The 21890-nt window shown below is 36.3% G+C and overlaps 1 protein-coding gene across 6 annotated transcripts in view; it reads left to right on the forward strand.

Moving 5' to 3' along the window:
* The window catches only part of SBF2 (SET binding factor 2), a 231823-nt gene that overhangs the window by 100605 nt on the left and 109328 nt on the right, over window positions 1-21890 (forward strand). For all 6 annotated transcript variants that reach the window (XM_015631151.3, XM_015631152.3, XM_015631153.3 and 3 more), the window contains exons 4-6: window positions 11758-11871; window positions 13455-13565; window positions 15863-15968. In XM_015631151.3, the coding sequence (XP_015486637.1) occupies window positions 11758-11871; window positions 13455-13565; window positions 15863-15968 (331 nt within the window). The remainder of the gene's footprint in view (window positions 1-11757; window positions 11872-13454; window positions 13566-15862; window positions 15969-21890) is intronic.

Raw genomic sequence — 21890 nt, forward strand, 5'->3', positions numbered from 1 at the left:
AATAATAATAATAATAATAATAATAATAATAATAATAATGGTGTGTTTTTTTCTGGGCACAGTTGGAAGCCAGAGAATAATGGTCATTCTCATTTCATTAGTGCTACAGTTTAGTTAGATGTTTTTGTAGACTTTTAGAAGAATTTGCAAGCAGAAATGTACCTCAATATTACATATATTTTATTCTTTAAGTTTAGTACTGATCAACTGACAGATTCCTCTTAAAAATTTCATGTCTGTCAAATTTCTGTTATTTTGTAAGTAAAGAGTGAAATATATTACAGTAATTCTTTCCCAGCTGATAAAAATTTACAATGGCTGAGTCTTCCTCCACTCTATGTATTTCATAACATAAACTAAATTTAGCAAACTTGTTATTTATCCTGTGGTTTCTAGCAGCTGCTTTTGATTCCCTATGCACATCTTTGAAGTAATGCTCATCACAAAACATCCAGTATTAACTACAAGGGTTTTTTTCTTATATTGCTTAAATATTAATACAAAATAACCCATAGTAAAAAACAATAAAAAACTGAGTGCAGCAGGATGTTGGTTCTCATAATGCCATTCCTGGCTGTGTTGTAAAGAATGCATATTTTTCAGATGAACTTGCTGTGGTGAAATTTATTCTATGACTGCATTGTTTATAGCCAAACTTCCTGTTTCTTTCTGAAACCCAAAGAGAATAATTGAATGTGCCCTGTTACATGGTCACTGGACAAGAATTCAGCACATGTACAATCTGTAATGAAACCTAAGCTCATGGAGCAGTGGGCTATGACAGTAATACTGATTTAATCATTCAGATGCATGCTTAATTAAACAATCTATGAAATTAGTGCCCAGGACTTGAAATGAAATCTAGACAGTACTTTGCACACTGTTCATTTTTTCCTTAAATTAATGATTTAACTTACTGAGGCAAAAGGAAGATTAAATTTCAAAAATAACCCCACAGAACCACATCTTTCCCAGTAGCCTTCACCAGGTAAACCTTGCTGATATGTGAGACTGGTTGGAATTCAGCCAGAGCAGCAGATGAGATGTTTGGCTTGGCAGAATCATCTTCACAAAAAAAAAAATATAAAAAATGGAATCAACCACTTGGACGTTTCTGTGGTTAATTAAACTGGGAATTGAAAACAAACTCATTTCTCAGTCTGTGAATGCTACAGGAGAGTCATCAAACCTTTTTGGAGCCTTCTGCATAATAATACAAACCCTATAGACACAGTTGAGTCTGAGACAACTCAAGAGAAGACTCAAGTCAAGAAGACTTCTGTTGTTTTGGTTCTGTTGTTTTGGTTCCCTTCATCCCTGCTTCAGTTGTTTGTTACAGGATAATTTGTAAATAAGTGCTACCACAAGTGTCAGGAGTTTGTACTCAGGTGGATTACCTAAGTGGTGCCATGATAACCTGGGGTGCAAGATTAATATAGCAGCTGTAAAAACTACACAGTCTGCAGGAAAAAAGTATCCTCCCTGCTATCTCTGAAAGTCCTGGACTCAGTTTAGTCTCTTGGCAGTTGCATGTCATAAGTTTTCCAGAGGAAGGCATAGGCTCTGGTAATCAATCAGCTGATGGCCTATTTTCAACTTCTTCAGAAAATAGAATGTTGGTTTCTTTGGTGGCATCTGTGAATCATCCTTTGCATTTTTGCAGTTCTGACTAACCCAGAATTTATTACCTGCATGGGTGCTGGTCAGTTTGATTAGCAATCAGCTCTCAAAATGGTGTGATATAAAAAAAAGATTGTTGTTAACTTTAATCTGATTAATATTACATATCTGTAGGTACGAGTAAGATGAACACACTCCATTAAGTAGGGGAATGGAACTCACTTGATGCTGTGTGATTTCAGGTGATACAGCTTTGCCATGGAGTCCTTCATGAATTGTTCTGGTTTAGGATGCTGGTCTCACTCGTTTGTCCCAGTAACATCTGCTAAAGCTAAACATGGATATGTTCCTCATCCAGGTTTAAAATGAAGCATTAGAAAGTTTGAGTTTAACAGCAGAATAAATTGGATTGTGGGTGATTGTGGATCAATTCACAGGGATAAAGCTGCTGTCATTTAGAGGCATCCTGGGTATGTTGCAGAGCAGTTCTGTGTGCAAGGTTTCTCTCCCACCTCAAGTTCCTACATGAGTGTAAACAAATCTGAGATACTGCACTGGTTTCTCCTTCCAGCTTCTCGTGTTTCCAGCACATGCTTGGCTTTAGCCAGGTTTCTGTCTGGCTTAAGGTGCTTTTCAGATACTCTAGCAAACAGTGATGGGTGCCTCATTCACTTCCATGTATCTGCAGGAATTAGGAGAGTAAATCAAAACATCTCTATTTCCCTTCTTCTCGCAGTGCCTTGAAAGTTGGTTGGGGGGCTTGGGAGGATGTGGAGGTGTGTGATGTTTCCATTGCTGTATTTTGATTGCTTCTGTGGACTTCAAACCTCACAGGTTTGAAATCCACTTGAAATATCATTGATTTGGAAATAATCAATGTTTGATTAAAAAATAGGTTTGTCCTATCAACCAAAAAAGAAAGTGTACTTAGTTTATTTTTCTGACAGCTGAAGCCAGAAGCTGTTGAGCAGCCAAAGGATGTTCAGAAGAACCATAACTTACATCTATAGAATTCACCCATAAAACTCAGTTTCTCTATGCTTGTAGCTTTATTAGTCATCAAAAAAACCCCAAACAGTATACATTTGTATACATATACATGCATACATTAATCTGTTTAGTTCTGTGTGGCGTACACAGTTTGCTAAAATGATGTTCTTATTTCTAACAGCAATTTCTGCATGTTACCACTTAGCAGACAAGGACTTGATTTAATACTTTTGACTCAGCAGATACTTCTGGTGACCTCAGCTGTGCTTCTTACCAGTTACGCAGTTAGAATTTATATTAACAATGTTTGGAAGAGCACCACAGATAGAATCTGTTTTAAAAAATGTTGACTCAGATAATTTAGGAACATAATGGTCAATTTGTACATTGCTTTGCACTTGGAAAGAAATTTGCCCTCTCTTCCCAACCCCACCATCAACAAATTAGAGGATGATTTATGCCAGCAATTGAGCCTGTGCAACTGCATTTCTTGCATTACAGAAAATCTGCTCAGTGAGATCAGCACAACACCCCAAACATTTGTTTGTAACAATCTTATTACAAGATTGTCTCATTCTTGTGTGTTGTGTCAAGCGTATATGTGTTAAAACGTGATCACAAATATAGGATTAGAGAGATCACTCTGGAAAATGGACATAAGTAATAATTCACAGCTCTCCTGTTTCCTGCCATTCACATTCCCTTCCTCTCTCTGCCCTCCCCTGCAAAAGGAGGAAAAAGAACTTGTAAAAGTCCCAAACCATAAAATGGCAGATTCACAACATTCAGAGATATTTCCTGAGTCAAGGGGAGAACTGCCAACAGAATGATTGTGCTTCATAAAGTTATAATTTTTCAGCTTGGACAGGAGAGCTGGTGATCCTGCTGTGCTAAAGCATATGCTGCTCAATGAGTCACTGATGTTTGGGTTTTACCAGAGGGTGAGAACACTCAGTTCAGCTGTACCTGTGTGGGAAATCTCACCCCCCTTTGGATATTAGATGAGCATGTTCTTCCTAAAATGAAGTTTAATAATTTTTTGTTAGTATCGCAAATGCTTCTTTTATTCTGAAAATTTCTTTGTATAGTTAATGCCCCAAAGCACATTTTGTGTAAAAAAAGCCCCAATTTTAAAAGTGATGTTTAGTATGTTGCATCATCATCTTTCTGAATCTACTGAAAAATGGCTGTTTTGACATCATATAGAGATTTAAGTAATGCTTTGTTTCCTTTTTATTCTGGTGTAAAGGCCAGGTTGCAGATGGTTTTATATATAAGGAACAGACCTGTATTTTAATGTCCTTTTAGACATTTAAGGTCTTCTTTGGACCCAGATTTAAAGTTGAGAACAGTTGTACAGAGGAAATCACATTTCCATCTTAATAACTCCAGCGAATAATTTCTCCTGCCCAGTTCATCCCTGGCCTGTGCATTTGCACACACATCCCCAAGCTGAACTCATGCTTTTGCAGGGTACAAAAACTTGTGTTGGGGAAAGGTCACCTTGTCCTCTTAACTCCTGTGTTGTTGAACAGAGGCCCCAAGTTCAGCTCACAAGGAGATGCTATCTTTTAAGTGGAGGCATTTCTTTGTCAGCAGAGATCAGATTCAGCTGACTTTCAAACAGTAGTGTGATACAAATTCAGCAATTCATTCAGCATTCATCAATTCAATTCATTTCCCCATTCAAAGGGATTAACTGTGTTCTAATTAACCAAAACAATCTCTGTGTGTAATATTTTGCCTTGGTGTGTGTCTACATATGCTGTTCTGTATTATTTTAAAAAAACATTATGGTGAGTTAAAACAGGGTGTGAATTACAGTGTTTTTAGATTTGAGCTTTGCCATTTGTTCTGCATGCATTTTGTAGGTATCTGCAGCTTTCTCACCTTAGTTTAGGTGTGTAAAGTTAGAGAGGGTGGAATTCATGGACCAAGTCAGCTGCCTTTGGAAAAATTCAGAAAGGTTTAGTAAACTTGAAGCTCTGAAATGATGTTTGCTTATGCATAGCTCTTGCAAAGAGCCTGCAGTTCTTTCCCATTCCTCTGTGGTAAGGTTAACACATTAAAAGCAGTTACTCAATGCTATTGATTATTGCCCCCTTGGATTTCAACATTTGCAGGTCAGCTCAGAGGCATCACCTTGGACTTCCCAGATCCTCTGGGGCTGGCACATCCAGTTGCCTATTCCAGAGAGTCACTTTGGCTGGAAAGCTGCACTGAAATGTGCAAAGCATGGCTGTGAGGTTCCTTTGGTTCCAAAGTGCTTTCAGTGTTTTTATCCAATAATCTGTATCAACACCTTCTGGAGGTTTTCAAAGTGAGGTGTATTAAATGGTAAACATCTAATTGAGGTGGTGTAAATTTTGTGTGATGCTGGAAGGTGCATTGGAAACTCTTTCTTGTCACATTTAATACTCTGACGTGTCAGTGGTACATAGGGAGTGAATAATCTGACCTGTCATAAAAACTTGAGTTTACTCTGTTTGGTAAGTTTATGATCTTCATGTCATTTTCTGTCTTTGATCCTTATCTTTTTTAGTTGATAAGCTCCTTGCTGTGAATTATCACAGTATATTATCCCCATTTTGAAATAATTAAATCAAGATAATGGCATTTGTGCTGGTTTAATTTTTTCCAGTATGAGTTTAGCTGCAGTGGTCTGGTTCTGTGCACGTAGGCAAACCACAAAGCAGATCTGTTCACCTGTGGTTTTAGCTCAGTACAGCAGATTGCAGGCAGGCTGCAGATTTGACTTCTGGCAGCAGTCAGCTTAGTTTATTTTAACTTTCATACATGTGTTAGAATTTATTGGATACATGCATTTATATACTCTGACAAGTAAATAAAATTAATTGATGCTGAATGTTTTTTGGCCTTTGATTGTTAATAAAGCAGCTAAGCGTGTATTTGGCTGCAAATAAGACAAGCAGAGACCAAGTCACAAGAGGAGAAAGGGATCTGTCCCAAATGACTAATTGGCATTAGATTACTAAAGTAAACTTCAAATAATTTTTCCTAAAATAAGAAATTGAGCATGGTCTCTAAATCTTTGCTGGGCAGTTAGTAGAAAAACAACAGGCTTGCTGAACTTGGCATCATTTCAGTGCAAAATTTTGCATAGGGCAAACTGTTTTTGACATAATGAAGTACTAGAGTGCAAGTTTTGTAATGAGAGATGTTTGTTCTCTTTCGAAGGGTGAAGGAATTATTAAAGCACAACTCCAACTTCACTTTCTGCTAACATTTGATTTCCTTTAAGTTTTAAATAATGCCTGCCAGCTTCCACCCTCAGAACAGCACAGCTACACCTAGGGCCTCGTGTTCTCTAACTTTTCTATTAGTACTTCAGTTTAAATTGATTTTCCTCCCTCTAGCATGAGGCTAAACCTAACATTTCTCTGCTCAACATGAATCAGAGCTGGCATTCCAGATTCTGAAGACTGGGGTGAAAAGACAGAAGAAGAAGGGTGGCTATGGTTCATGTGTGCTGTAATTCAGTTGCATGTTGATGGAGCAAATGATAATGCTGCACTCAGTAGTAGGGAGAATTTTTTTGGACTTTATTGGTAGGTCCTTTTGATCTTCCATAATTGACTTTGGTTCCTAATGTTGATTTTGGCTAGATGGTTATCTTTAAGTTAAATGTCAATATTTAGAAGCAGAGCTGACATCTTAAAATAATACGATTGTTGTGGCTAAATTAGGTTTATAGAAGTTCATGAGGAAACCCTAAAGTTTGAAGGCTAGATCATGGCAATTAATATCTCTGTTTAATAAAAGAAGATAAAGGTTAATATGAGTAAAGTTGTTTTTGAAAGCTTCATTTGTTTTTTGGCTGCCACATCTGTTGCCTTTAAACGAGCAGCAGTTTTTCACTGAAGTAGCACAAAACAGTCACCTTTTTCTTCTAGAAGCTTTACCATCATTTTTTAAGCAGAAATTGAGACTTGCATGAAGAAGTCTGGTTTTGTCCTGATTTACCCCATGCAACATTGAAACACATCCAGTGTCAGCCAGCTGTGACTTAGAGGCTGTAATTTCATGGAAGTGAGTGGGAAGCAGAGGGATATTCCACAGTCCATTGCCACTCGATGGAAACTTGGAGTGTAAGGTCAGCCTTTATCAGACATCAGGTAACCCATGAATGTTTTTTTTGGGGTTGAAAATGAAATTAAAACAATTCATGGCTACAAGTACCTATTTCTTTGTTACATGCAGGATGTAGTTATTTATGTAATATATATTATATTTAATTTATTTAATATACATTTCACTGTTAAGAAAGCATTTTGATCTCGATTGACTCCCATTTATTTGAGGGAAATACACAATATTTTATTATCATAATTACATTTATTTAATACTTTTTCTTCTAATAGAAAGCTTTCAAACTCTTATGTCATTACTTGATAAAATGCTGCAAACTGTGCTCAGCTTTACACCTTTTTGTAGATGTAGATGGATTTTTAGAGCAGGACACTGATTAAACAAAGCAATACCTTACCTAATGTGTATAAACCCCACAGTATTCAATTTTAACTACAATGATTGAGAAGGTATTAAATCTTTTTCTAGGATTTGGAACATCATGCTTGGTGACTGCAGTTGTAAGTTACCTTCATCATTAAAAAATGTTTAAATAATAAGACTGAATTTGTCTAGTTTGGGCTTAATGTCATGTACATCCCTTGGCTAACCTGAGGAACAAATTATTTTCTGAAAACAAGGAAACAAATAAATACCAGAGTGATGATAAACAGTGGTGATCACAGTTAATTTTTCTAAACTGTTGTTATCAGTCAGAGATCAAAGCTGGTTTAATGCATTTATTAATTCAGCTACTTTTATTGGACAAGTTCATAAACTATGGAGTGATGCTGTTAGTTCAACTGGTTGGATATTGTATATTTTAATTTACCCCATCACTTGAGGTCACAAATATGTTCAGTGGCTACTTCTATAAAAGAAGAAGGCCAACAGTTGCAATATATGTACTCTCTAGTTCTGTACTCTCATTTTTGTAAGAACCTGTGAAACTACGTTATATATATACATGTGTATGTGTAAAAATAATACAATATATATAAAACATATATATATAAAATATTATATATATATATAATATATTAGTGTAGATGTGGGTGTGAACATTTGTTAAAATATATGAAAACATTGGAGTTTAAATATATGTATTGGTGTGCTTTAAGTGTACTGAACACACACACACAGATTTTTTGGCCAGTCTCTTAAGAGGCCACTTTATAACTATAGCAACCAAGTTGAGCAAAATGAAATTGCATCCTATGACCTTCAAAAGAAGTTTCACCATTTTCTGAGTTTGTTTATCAAATATTATTAATGCAGAAAAAGAGAGGGAGAAAAAAAAAAGACAGCAAGTAAATAAATCAAACCCTCTGCTGTAAAACCAGTTAAGATTTTTCTGTTCAAACTTATGACATATCCTCAACCATGTTCTACCTATACAAGAAATAATTGTTTGTTTATAATTGTATTTTAATTTTTCAAGGATTTAGTATTGTTGTTAGTTTTTAAATTGGTTATCTTAATTTTTCCTATACTTTTTTTTGCTCTCATATGACATAAATGTTAACATTCAATACTGTGATGTTGCAAGTTTTCATGATGGTTTGCAATATTGAGTAATTTTTTTGGGAAAACTGCTCTAAGGACGTAAGTCAGCCATAGTTTACAGATCTCTGCATTATATTCTCCTTATAACTATAGAAACCAAGCCAGGATGTAGAAGAAAAGAGGATTCTGGTTGTGACAGGCAGGGAACAGGACCCTGATGGGCTTTGGTCATGTCTAAGTGGACAAGAGACCAAATATTTTAAGCGTGGTGAAATCACATATAACCACAGGTCATGCAGTTCTTTGATACAGTTAAATCAGTCTCAGTTGCCTATTCTGTAGCCCATGGAAAAGTCTTTTTCAGAATTTTATTAATTGGATGTTAAAAAAGAAAAAATATTTATTTGCCTTCTCAAGGCACATGTGTTTAGATTTTAGATTTATCACCTGTTAAATGTATTGTTAAGGATCTAGAACACTGGTTTGCTCTCTAGTGGTACATTTTTCTAAATTCAGTTGTTTTCAAAGTTTTCTTATTTCAAATAAATAAAAAGAGAAAAATAGAAAAAAAAAGAAAAAAAAGAAGGACTCTCTTTCAATATTAATTAACCAAGACAAATTCAGGGAAGGGCAACAGAGCTGGGGAAGGGTCTGGAGCACAAGATGAGGAGCTGCTGAGGGAGCTGGGGGTGTTCAGCCTGGAGAAAAGGAAACTCTGGTGGACTTCACCACTCCCTACAAGTACATGAAAGGTGTTTGTAGCCAGGTGAGGATCAGTGTCTTCTCTCAGGCAGTGAGCGACAGGATGAGAGGACACAGCCTCAAGGGGAGGTTCAGGTTGGACATCAGGAGGAATTTCTTCACAGAAAGGGTGATCAGATGCTGGAATGGGCTGTCCAGGGAGGTGCTGGTGTCACCATCCCTGGAGGTGCTCAAGAGGAAACTGGACATGGCACTCAGTGCTTTGTTCTCATTGGCAGGGTGGTGTTCAGTCACAGGCTGAACTCAGTGATCTCAGAGGTCTTTTCCAACCTAAATGATTCTGTGGCTCTGTCATTCTGTAATTTAAATTCATATTTCCATCTATGTATCTTTAGCAAAGTTTTCCATACCATCCATTTATTCTTTGTTAAGTTATAAACTAAATGCTGCATATATAAAATAAAAAATTATTGTAAAAAGCTCCCAACATAACAAACTCTTTCATTTTGTTGTTTTTTATTAGAGAATATTTTTTCCTTAGATAGGAAAAGAGGTAAAAAAAGATGAAATGTGTGTGTGTCTGACCAGAAGTGTAAATAGAATCACATTTGTGGCTTTACTGCTTTGTAATTACTTTTGGTATAGAATGCTTATGCTATTAATACTTTGCTTGAAAAGTAGGTTAAAAGTCATGTGTTTGAAATGATTATCTACTTAGTCTAGTGACTCCTAATAATGTGCCTGTGTGCCTGTCAGAATGTTGAGCTGGGGAAGAAACACAGCAGTCACATTGCATTTTTCTGTAAATCTTTTATGAAGTAGGAGAGCGTGGTTTAAAGTATAAATGCTTTATCAGTCAGTATTGTGCTGCTGTCGTGCCCTGAAAGCCTTAAATCTAATTATGAATTAATTCAAGACTTGATCTGAAGTTGTGTGGATTTTATTAGAAAGGTCTTATGTGGAAAGCTCCTCCCTGTCTGTGCACCCTGAGGTTTCATTATTTTAATACCATGTGAATATGGAGGAGCTTCCATGTTCCCTTGCCTTTAGGAATGTGGAATGTGTTTTAATTTCATTTTTCCTAATGTCAGAGTCCACAATTCGTCAGATATCCAGAAACTGTTGTCTTTATACCTAGAACTCTTACTTGTTCTTTAGAATGGTTGATACAGCAAACTTCTGCTGTTAATTAAAAAATTTGGGGATTTGGGGGGGCAGAGGGAGGGGACTGTAATTCCTCTAAAAGCTCTCCCTGTCAGCATTAAAATGATGGGAATTAATGAACTTGTGTTGGATGTGTGACTGTTGAGTTACTGTGTTTCTCCATGAATTTGTGAATCACAATTTTATCTTGGAAATAAGATGCAAACTCGACTAAGCACATGCAAAGTGAATGCATTCCTTGACATTCAGGTAGAATTTAATGTACAAAGCCAAGTGTTTGCCTGTGTGTGCCCATGTATTGTTGAATCATCTGGTTTTATTTTGGTGTGAAAGTGTTACCAAGCTATTCTGATCAAAACCAAAGTACTCACTTTTTACATAATTTTAACTTGAATGCTGAATTGTGGGTTAGTATTTGCCTAAAGAAACTGTACATTCTGAATTGAGATTGTGAAATAAAGCTCATGAACTCGCAGCATTCCTGGCATTTAAGAGCATTTTTATCAGATTTCGCCCATTTAAGAGAAATGTTGGATTTTTTTTAAAGAAACTGAAATGATGAGTAGTAATGTGACAGAAATAGAAGGCAGATATTTCATGTTGTCATATGAAAATGGATGTAATTTTTCTCGTGTTCCTAATTAAGATAATGTAGTGATTTTTGCTTGGAAGAATGCTTGGTCAGAGGAACAAATAAAAGAAATTTGGTGGGTGGTGCGGGGTTGGAGAGAATTACTTGCAGAAACTGGAAAGGAAGGACATTCTGTCATCTGAAAACTTAATTTCTCAAAGAATTTATGGAATTTTAGAAATGAAAATATTTAGTGACATCTTCAGTTTTGGCTATGAATAATAACAAACTATTTGTGATTGAATAAGTTCTGGCAAGAAAGTTATAGGCAATTGCACAATATCATGAATAACTTCAAGTTTAACTGCACTGTGCTGTTATCTCTCTTTTTTTTTTCCTCTAACCTTAGTGGTTCCTAAGTGTGAGGGAATTTTTTGGGAAATCTGAACCAGTTTTCTGGTGAAGAAATTTCTTGAAATTCCAAATTCACTAGGTCAGGCTGGAGATGACATTACAGATCATTTCAGCTGTAATGTTAGTGGGGAACTAACTGAATTACAATATTAATATTAATTATATTAATATAATAATACATTAAATAATGTACATTATATTTTATATTATATATAGTATTATATATTATGACATTATATAATATAAGAATACATCAATATATTAGTATAAAAACTGAATTATATTAATATGAGGAGGACAGCCAAACATTCTGTTGTGAAATGCATGATCTCTGTATTTGGAGATTGTAAAATCAGCTAACACCTTGATGTGGAAGGATCCTGTTCTGTGATCCACTTCACTATCTAAAATGTGCAACAGGGATTTTATTTAATGGGAAACAGTGTCCTGTTAAACTGCTGTCTTCTGTATTTTGGGTACATTGGTGCATGACTTCCCAGAGGAGTTTCAATAAACTGAATTACAGCTAGAAGCTTTAGGGGGTTCAGGCAACCATTGGAGTGTGCTCCTGTTACTTGATTTTGTTACCAGTTTCAAATAATGCAGTACTTTTCTGAAGCTCTGAGAAGTGTTAATTTCTGGTAAAGATTATGGTTTGAGTTTTCTTCCTGCTTATTAATTGAAGTGTTTCTGTTTTCAAGGGAACAAAAGAAATTGAAGGTGAAGAGGAGTCTGGTTTAATTCAGCCTGCAGAAGTATTTGCTCCTAAAAGCCTGGTGTTGGTGTCCAGACTAGATTATCCAGAAATTTTCAGGGTAAAGAACTTGCAATTACTATTTAAAATATATCAGGAGAAAAATTTGAGTTATCTTTTGACTGAGTAACAATGACACTACTTTTGATTTAGAATATCTCACTCAGGATTGATTTGGGAATTTAAAAGCAAATTAGATTTAGATTGAACTAGATAAAATTCAACATCTGTGACAGTAAATAGCCCCTATAGGTTAAAGTAGTGACTTTTTGCCCTCCAAGCATCTTTAAAACTATATAGGAGGAGTGGTACAGATTTTTCTGGGCTCAGTGTACTCTCTAATGAACAGAGTTACTAGGAAAAAAACAGACAATATTTGACTAACTATATAATGGTAAATTAACAGTGAAAATCTAGTTCTCCTCCATATATAAAGAAAAATGTCCAAGCCTCTCCCAGACCAAATTAAGATGCATGACAGAGATTTGGGACCTTGGATTACTTTCAGCTGGTGAAATATGACTTATCTGAGATAAATGAAAAGCTTAAATTTCTCCTAAGTTAATACATATTAACAGAAAGAAATAAAGTTCAGTTTACAGATCAAGGGAGGAAATCATTCAGCAGTTGTCTTTAGACATTAAGGATGACTGCACCATGTGAGATTAAAAGTCCTTATAGCCCAGTATTTTTTAGCTCATAGTGGCCCATAGCAAATGCAAAGCAAAGTGGGTAAGAACAGGGCAGGCTGTAGAAATAATTCTACAAAATGCTTTCCTAATTCACTGTGAATAATAGTTAAATGACATCCTGAACCAGAGGTGTTGGTTGTATGGAATTTTTCTATAATTAGTTCACTTTCTTAACATTTATATTTTACAACAGCCCATACCACAGAGTTTTACCATTTAACTATGTGTGATATGAGAAGTTGCTGTTGGAATTATTCCTAAGAAGAGAATGACTAAAATATTTGCTGATTTATCAAAGTTACAGCAGTTAAAAGGCAAAAGATGCTGTGGAACAGTTATTTCCTTTTGTCCAAAGGCTTCTTAGAATGTTGGTCTGGACTAAATTATTAGTAAAATTCGAAAGGTATATCCGTGATTTCTCAATCAAAGTTGGATCCATAATAAAATATGTTGAAATATTAACATACTACTAATATAAAATATATTTACATTGATATAATAAAAGAAAGTAATTTAAATAACATATGGAATTATTAGTGATTGATACTGGTCTTAAAATGAGCCTCAGAAGCTCATTGCTTAATCAGTGTTCTGCCCTGGAAACCAGTCAGGTTTAAGTCCATTGGAGTTCAAAGCACAGATGAAGTTGTGTTGATTTTTATTATTTTTAACAGTAACTTTTAATAAAGCACTTCTTACATAACAAACAAAGCAAAAATATTACACCTAGAATTCCTTTTAAAAAGAACATGCATCACTTTTAAGTAGCCAAGCTAATTTTTAAAATGAGTTATTGCCTCTTTGGCAAATTACTTTTGTTGGAGAGTACTTCACTGCATAGTAACTGTTAAGAAGAACTTATTTTTTTAAAGATTATATACCTAGATCTTTGAATGATTTGACATCTTCTTTGCCTGTGTTGCAGTCTGATATATTTTGTCAACTTTTCTAGGCTTGCCTTGGCTTGATCTACACCGTGTATGTGGACAGCCTGAATGTGTCACTGGAGACACTCATTGCAAATCTGTGTTCATGCCTTGTCCCTGCTTCTGGAGGGTCCCAGGTAAGTGGTGGGGATGCAGGGGGGGAAAGGGTATTTTTCCAGTTAATTTAATTTATGAAGAAAACAAAAAATAAATTCTTGAGATACTTTTGAAGAAAAAAAGATCATAGTTCAGCTGAGTGCTTTCCCTGTGGCCTGTGAGTGCTTTCCCTGTGGCCTGTCTTCTAAAGACAGCAAAAATTCCATTCCAGGATAAGGTCAAAGGGTTAATTTTGTCACTGAGTTGGCTTTTACAGGGCACATTAACAAATTAAGCAGTTTGTGTAAGTTTAGTTTTTAAATGGTAAAGTGTTCAGGAATATTTTTGCTTGCTACAGAAATTTTTTAAAGGCTTTTTTTCTTTGCCATTTTTTAACATAACCTTCATATCAGTTCATTTATGCATGTTTTCCTTGATGGAGTTGAGGAATCCACTGGTCATTTCTTTGATAACTCATTTAAATTTCTCTTTTCATAATTTGTTTTTAAAATGCTAAAAAGTAGCTCAAATGCAGTTTCCTCAGAGAAATTAAATACTGCAAGTAGCCTATGCATTCAAAAATGAAAATAAAGTTTTCTGGTGAATAGACTTCTTTCTGCTTTTCACTTATGCTTTCTTTGAGCAGAAAGTCAGGTTTGTTTCTTGATTTACTTTTTATAAATTATTCCTATATATATTTGTGAGGTTTTGATAAGCCAGTTGAGTCTTCTGTGTTTGCTTTTTGCTGCTGTGACACTGATGGGAAATGATGGTCCTTATTGTGAAGCACACATAATAAGGACCATAAGCACACTAGACCAGAACTACATGTGCAAATGGCAACACTTTGAAGTCAGTTGCATACACAGCTTCCCATCCAACCTATGCATTTTAAACCCTCTTGAAATCCTAATTCTTCCTAAATCCTACAACTTCCTAATTCTGTTCTGGTTTTCCCATAGCCCTGGCTGCTTTGGATCTTCTCTTAGTGCAGGAAGTGTCAGCTTAGTCGAGCTGTACCTTACTGCTCTCCAGGCCACCATATCTCTGGTTTTTCTGTCCTAGGCTTTTGGTTTTGAAGGGGAGTAATCAGATTTTATCTCCTCATCAGAAACCCTTTTCCCAGTGGTATTTGAGCCAAAAATACATATTTTTTGTTTTGGTAAAACTCTTTACTTCTAGCTCTGCTTCTGTCCTCTCTTTTTTCTGCCTGTCTGTAAATGCAGCTTTTCCCAGTGGCTGCTTGCTCTGCTGGAAGAGGAAGGAAAAGTCATGCTGCCCTAGTTGTTCTTCGTTCTGCTTTCTCTCTTCAAATAAAATGCTCACTCATTTCCAGCTTAAGTTTGCTACTGTCAGATTGTCATTTAAATCAGAAATTTCTTTCTTAAGCCTTATGCTTCCAGGGCTGAAGGCAAATTATGGTGATTTAGATGTCTTGGAGCGGGAACACTCTTGAAGCATTTATTTCCAGAAACAGTCAGCTGTGAAATGGGTTACTGACCTGCATCTGAAGTGCTGGGGCAGAGCACCTCTGCCACAGCTCAGGAGCTTGTTTGGGTTTACTGGGGAGATTTTTGGTGTTAAAAACCTGCTGTGCAGCAGCCAGAACTTGCTGCCTTCCTACATTCCCCAGCTGTGCTGCATACAGAGTGAAGATTTACCATACAGAAATGCCCCCAGCCCTTGGGAGTCTGGTTAGAAGTGACTGCTTGGAATCACTCACTGCTTGAATGCCATGTGGATTTACTCACAGGAAAGCCAAGGGTATTTTGCAATGCAGTGCTGTTTGGGATGTGATACTCAGGGGCACTCCTTTCACTCCCATTTCCTGCCTCCCTCGAGGGAGGTGTGTTCTTGTGCTGGAAAGGTAACTGAAGTTAAAATTCTACTTTAAAGTGTGGCGCAGGAGCACAAGAATAGCAGCAGTGTCCTCTTCAAAACCCAGATATCACAAGTATATTCACACTTACTACACTCATGAGGACAGCAAAGACAGTAGATAGCAAAGAAATTCAGTTAGTGATACTGTACTTTTTTTTTTATTTAAATGGATTTAAAACCTTTTTTTTTTCCTCTGGGAGGTTTTTTATTGTATTAATAGAAATGTGCTCCACTGCCTTCAGAGCCATAACTGTTGTGTAAATGCAAGGGAGACACCATCATGCTGTACATTCAAGGAGCCATATATCACTGCCCCCAAATTATCTTTCAAATCTCTATTTAACTTTAAATTTCTGTATACAAAATAAATGATTTCTGAAGTATGAATCGCTTATCTATATGATGACAGCTTGTTCATTCTACAGAAATTAAATTTTTTTTAAAATTCTTTCTGCAGAAATTGTTTTCTTTGGGAGCTGGAGACCGACAGCTGATACAGACTCCTCTACATGATAGCCTTCCTGTGACAGGCACCAGTGTGGCTCTTCTCTTTCAGCAACTAGGTATGTCTGGGTCTGCTTTGAAAAAAAATTATTTTTCTAAATTATAAATTGAGGTATTTTCTATTCTAAATTAATTCTAATCATGTGCCAAGAAAGCTGCATGGTATATATTAATTTCTTTCAAGTGGAAGAATGACTAACTGTACCTTTACCCCCTAATAAGACATTCAGAGAATCTTTTTGTGCAGCCTGCCTGTGGTAAGTTATCTCCAATATTAGAGAATCATGGAATTGTTTGGGTTGGAAGGAACCTATAGAAGTTATCTAGTCCAATCCCACCATGTAGTATCTTTAAATTACTGGAGGCAGAAGTGAGCGTGGCCCCTTTATAATCACAAAAACCTTCATATAAAAAGATTCCTTGCTCCAGTCCCCTTGGACACTGTACAAACTCCAGAGAAGACCAGGGAGGTTTGTAATAAAGCTGCTGTGACCAAAAAGTTCATCTAGTTCTGTTGTTATCAGTTACTCCCAATCTTTTGATGGAGATGCTCAAACACAATCCTCATCAAATGTTTACTTGTTCATTACAATTACAGCATTGCATCATTGTTACCTGGGTACCTCAGCACTGATCTTGTCTGCCATTAAATCCTAACACTTTTAGTGTTTAGTTTTAGTCATTCCATTGGTTTGTGAAGTGACTTTGAATCATAAACGTGTAGCAGCTATGGATAAGGGCACAATTAATAATCTTTTCTGAACCTATGAACCTTAGTTTTACTCTCAAGCAACCAGATGGCCTCAGGATATGTGTTGTCATCCATTCTTCTCTCAGACAGTAAAAATGGATGGAAACCAGAAAAACAATAGTGAAGAACACTAAATTATGTCACAGAAAGCAGTATTGATGAGCTCAATGCCATCTCCTACTAGGATGATTTAATTGTATCTTTCCAAAAAGAGTATTATTCCAAAAGGAAGATTTTCAGTTTTTATAGTAGTTTAAATAAAAGAAAAATTGTGTTTAACATGGTATTATAGGTGCCACTTAACTTCATTACAGTCCTGAGGTTTTACTTGTCTTATTAAGTGAAGATTCATTAGGATTCAGATTGCAGGCAGTGTTTTGAGTATGGACATGCTTAACAATTTTTCCCCTTTTCTGAGGACATAAAATGTGGTGTGAGGTACCATAAATGCAGCAGGTTACAGCCTGTGGTGTGGTATGTTTGTTCTGTAAGTATAGTGTGTGTGATAACTAATTTGAGGCAGTTTTTTAATCAGTTCTACCAAAGGTTGTTGTAAATGCACAGTTCAGAAAATGACAGAGAGTGAGGCTTTCAGTTAGTTCTTAGGTAATTAACCTGTCTTCTGGCACCTGGCTTTTGTATGGCAAATTGGGATTGGAGTGTTGTGTCACAGCTTTAGACTGAGGAAAACAATGAGGACAAATCTGAAAAGTCATTGTAAACATCAGATTTATAGAGGGAAGCCATGAAGATGGAATGGGAATGTAAATATATGGAAGAGAAAACTGAGGACCATCTTGTTCTCTTGTATTTTGCAGGGAAAGTTTTAAAAAGTCCTCTCATTGTGTATAGAAAGGAATAATAAAACTTTCATATGAGAATTTAGCATTTCTTTCAAACACATACTGTTTAATTTAATATTGTTAACCACATGTTATATAGGGGGTTAGTATGTACAGATGGATGTCATGTAAATTCCTAAAACTACTGTAGCAGAGAACTGAAGAGTTTGAAGTTTAACCAGGACTAGATTGTTGTGCTAGCAGTCAAAAATCCTTTACCTTTGTATTTTGAATTTGTGTCATTCCTTATTAGCTCCTGTACGCATTCCAGTATTTATACCTCAGATTTACTCTTTGTCTACCATCTCATCCTTCTTTTCCAACAGTCCATTAGCCTTTTTGCTGTGTTTTTTCTGTGATTTTTGCTGTTCTTCTGCCTTATTTTCTCCTCCTGACTTCCAGTAAATATTTGGAGGTTCCGTTTTTCTTGCATTTTGGTGCCTTGTAAGAAGTATGAGTCAGTAAGCTCGTGTTTACCAGATGCCCTTTCCAGTCATAGTGCACATAAGGATATGAAGATCAGCAGAAGGAGGGGGAGAGGAAGAGAGATAAGGAATGAAAACTCAGTGCCTGATGCTTCAACTGGCCTGAAGAAGGGAGAGACTGAAGAAAGTGCATGGCTATAAAACTTGGCAAATCTTGTCACGAGCAGCTCCTAGGCTTACATCCTGTTTCCCTGAAGGGGATCATGCAAGCTCATGGGCAAAAAGAAAAGTTGTCTTCCTTCTTTTCTGTTGTAGCAGAACTTTGTCTTTTACAAGACTGTAAGAACTATCAGGAAGAGCTTGTCTAATGGCCTTGTGTAGGTTCTCTTTTTGTGTCTCCCCTCTCTTTGGTGTGGCTGGGGTGTAGTGGTCTGGTATTCCTTAGTTAAGGAATGTGCAGATAAATTGGCAGGTAGATTTTTTTAAAGCAAGTACTTGAACATTTTGTAAAAGGCTGCTTTTCCCATCTCCTATTTCTGACCACTGAATTTTTTTTGTTTCTTTGTGTTTTTGGGGGGTGTTGTTTGGGTTTTTTTCCCATGTATGCCTCAGTTGCCAGTTGGTGTATCTATCTGGGGATACAGCACAATGGTAGAACTGTCTTGTGTCTCAAAGGACACAAATTAGAAAATGTTTGTGTTTTCATAGCATACCTCACTTTCCAGAACAGCACAAAATTCCATTCCCATGTAGGTGGTGGGCTGTCATCATGTTCTTAGTGCCAAGGCTTGTTAATTCCAAGTTTCTGTTTGAATTTATTAAAAAAAAGAGTTGTTAATACAGCAACACGTGCCTGTTTGCAATGGTTGTTAACTTTAAAAGGAGGGCCAGGAAATATGAACAGACTGTTTTAAATAAATTCTCATTTATTCTCACCTTTCATGTAGTCTTATGTAGAGTTAAAGGCAGTGAATCCAGAAGAGTGTGGTAGAACCTACTGGCTCATCCCTTTGAGAAAGTTTATTTTCCTAAGATATGGCCTAATTCTTTCCACTGGAGATCACAGCTGAACTTGTCAGAAGTTTTTGTGCTTCTTGGAACAATATTCACACTTGTTCTGTTTCTTTTGCCTGATTGGAACAGGAGCTTAATGTGTATTTGTCTCCACAACCTGGGCTAAAGCTTTCTACTGCTGTTCAGTACTTTAATGGCAGCTGTTATTCCATCCAGTCTCGTGTTCAGGACACGAATAATGACATGTTCAGTTATTTCTCTGCTGGTACAGATCACTTCATCCTATCTCAATCATTAATAGAAAATTGAAGAGTAGCTAGAAAAATATCTGGGAACTGCATAAATCACCTTTTTAAAAATAGCTCTTTCTTGGAGGAAGGTGGGCAGCAAGACAGCATGTATCACTATGAATAGATACAAAAGTAATTTCAACATTTATTTTGAGAGCTATTGTGCAATAGTAGCCTCATCATGCCTTTTCTGCTTGGCAGGATAACACCATGTCAGCAGATGACCCTCCCTGTATTACCAAGTCCACAGCATATCTGGAAACAGACCTTATTTGTGCTTAGGCGTTAAACTACAGTTGGGAAAAATATCCCCAAAGGTTTTAAGCTTAGTAATAAGGAACAGCAGTGTTTGACATTTCAAATCATACCTTCTTTTTTTTTTTTTTTTTAATTAAAAAAAAGCCTAATGTATAGGAATAGTGTGATGAAAACCAGGCCTGTAGCTGGATCACTAGAAATTATTTAATCAGCAAAGGATTAGGTGGAAAAACAGGAATTATAAAATTACTTCTAAAAATTATGAATGGCAGCACAAAGACTTTCAGTACTCTTCTATTTCTTGCTGTCTGTTAGTGAGATAGTGGATACCTATAGAAGCTTCAAGATGCAGTAGCTTTCTTCAGGCTGAAAGGAGATTCAGGTTATATTTAGGTTATATTTAGGTTAGATATCTCTCCTGTCTCACTGCATTAACTCTACATTCCTAAGTTTCAGTCTTAAGCTCTTTTCTCCAGACTCCAACCCATCTTGCCCTCTCCATATGGGTATTCAGCAGTGATGAGTTCAGCCCTTTGAATCTGAGACCTAAACCCCCATCTCCCCAAGAGGCACCTTGTTTTCAAAAGAAGCCAGGACAAAAAATTAGTGACCTAAGGAGCAAAACCAAAACTTGAGGTTTCAGCCAGCACTTTTGATTTTTGCACATTTCAAGGACTGGCAGCATGAATCACACTTCTAAGTGAGCAGAACAATTATGGAAATTTATTTTCCTGAAGAATTTCTCTCTCCTTTCCAAATACTTAATCAAAGACAAAAGACTTTTCCTTCCTTTCCTTCTTGTTTAGTCTCATATCAGGACTGTTTTCCTATGTCCTTATTTCCCCTGATCTGTTTTGTTTGCCTGTGCTTGTTTTCCTCCTCGTATTTTAAATTCACCATTCAAGTATTTTCAGTAAAATCATACTGACTTTATGTTAAAAATAAAGTAATTTTTAAGTGGTGAAAATGACACTTTGAAGTAAATTCTACTTTGAATCTTCAGGATAAGGACACAAGGTAAGGGTGCTTTGGAATCCTGGGCTGTGTAGAATAGAGATAAAATAGGTGGAATGACACCAACATGAATGGTCATGGTAGGTGGAGCCAGGTTGCTTGGCAAGCTTCTCTTTGATTTGTCCAAACTATGATGTAATTGGAAGTGTTGAACATGATTATCCTTCAGCCTTTTTACATGTCTTAAAATATTTTTAACTAGAAATTGTGTTTGTACCATTAGACAGGATATGAAGACTCTAAAAAAGAGTACTTAAAAATAATATAGTATAGTTGAAAACTGCAGTGTCATTAAATATCTGTAATTCCAAATATCAAAAGTGATTGATTGATTAAACTTCTAAAGGTCATTACAGTTGCACAAAATATAAATACCAAGGCAGATGTTTGTGGTGATGGCAGAGTTGCTAAGCAGGGAAGCACTTCAGTACAAGCACTTTAAAATGCTTCACTCCAGCACTGATGTATTTTCTTAATGTAATTGTTCAATTCCAAATTTCAACACTGTGACTTGAGGCTGAGGAGTCTGGAGTGTTCTCTGTCCTTTTGCCCTGCCTGCATGTTCTTGCCTTTCTTTTGCATCAGAGCAGAAACTTCTCTGATAACACAGAGAGCTGCTTAAAATTAAATAATTAAACAACAGAAAGCAAGCAAAGAGAAGTGAATTGTTTTCCACGTTTCCATGGAGTGACACTGGCAGAGATGGTTTTTGTTGATTTAAACAGTCGTGCAGCCAAACCCTATTACTGTTATATGGTGATAAATCCAGTCAAAACATAATGATGGGATCATATTTTAACTGTCATACCTGTTTAGAATTTTCTGGCATTGTGCAGTCAAATGTACAGAAATAAAATAAATTATGTGTTTTCTAATTTTTCAGGATTGCTAGAAAATAATGAAGAATGATGGAGGTTTAAGGTTTTTTTAATATAATGAATATACTGTAATTATTTTGTGTTCAAAAATTTGTTTGGACAAGATCTTACTTGCAGCAGCATTATTTTAATTATTTTTTTATTGAGGTATGCTTCTCCAATGGAAGTAGATATTTGTATGTGCCAAGGGATTTTAAACTGACAGGCTTGCACTTCACAGCTTTGGTTGATTTGTGAAAACCACATTTTTAGGATGGTTCTCTAGTTGTGCCAGTATCATACAGCAGATGTTCAGCTCTCAGAAGAAGTCTGTGCACAGGCTGAGAGTTGAGGAGGCTCTGTCCTTGGTTCTTACAAGTCATATTTCTTTTGGAATCTGGTGTCATGGCACTGGGCAGTCCCCAGGGGCTGTGCTGGGGAAAAGGAGAGGGGCTCTTTGGCCTCTTTGCTTGGGTGCTGTCCTGAAGCTCAGCCCATGCCCCCAGGGCCTGCCCAAGCCATGGTTCTTG

Source organism: Parus major, chromosome 5 (genome assembly GCF_001522545.3).
Source record: "Parus major isolate Abel chromosome 5, Parus_major1.1, whole genome shotgun sequence".
Classification (NCBI taxonomy): Eukaryota; Metazoa; Chordata; class Aves; order Passeriformes; family Paridae; genus Parus; species Parus major.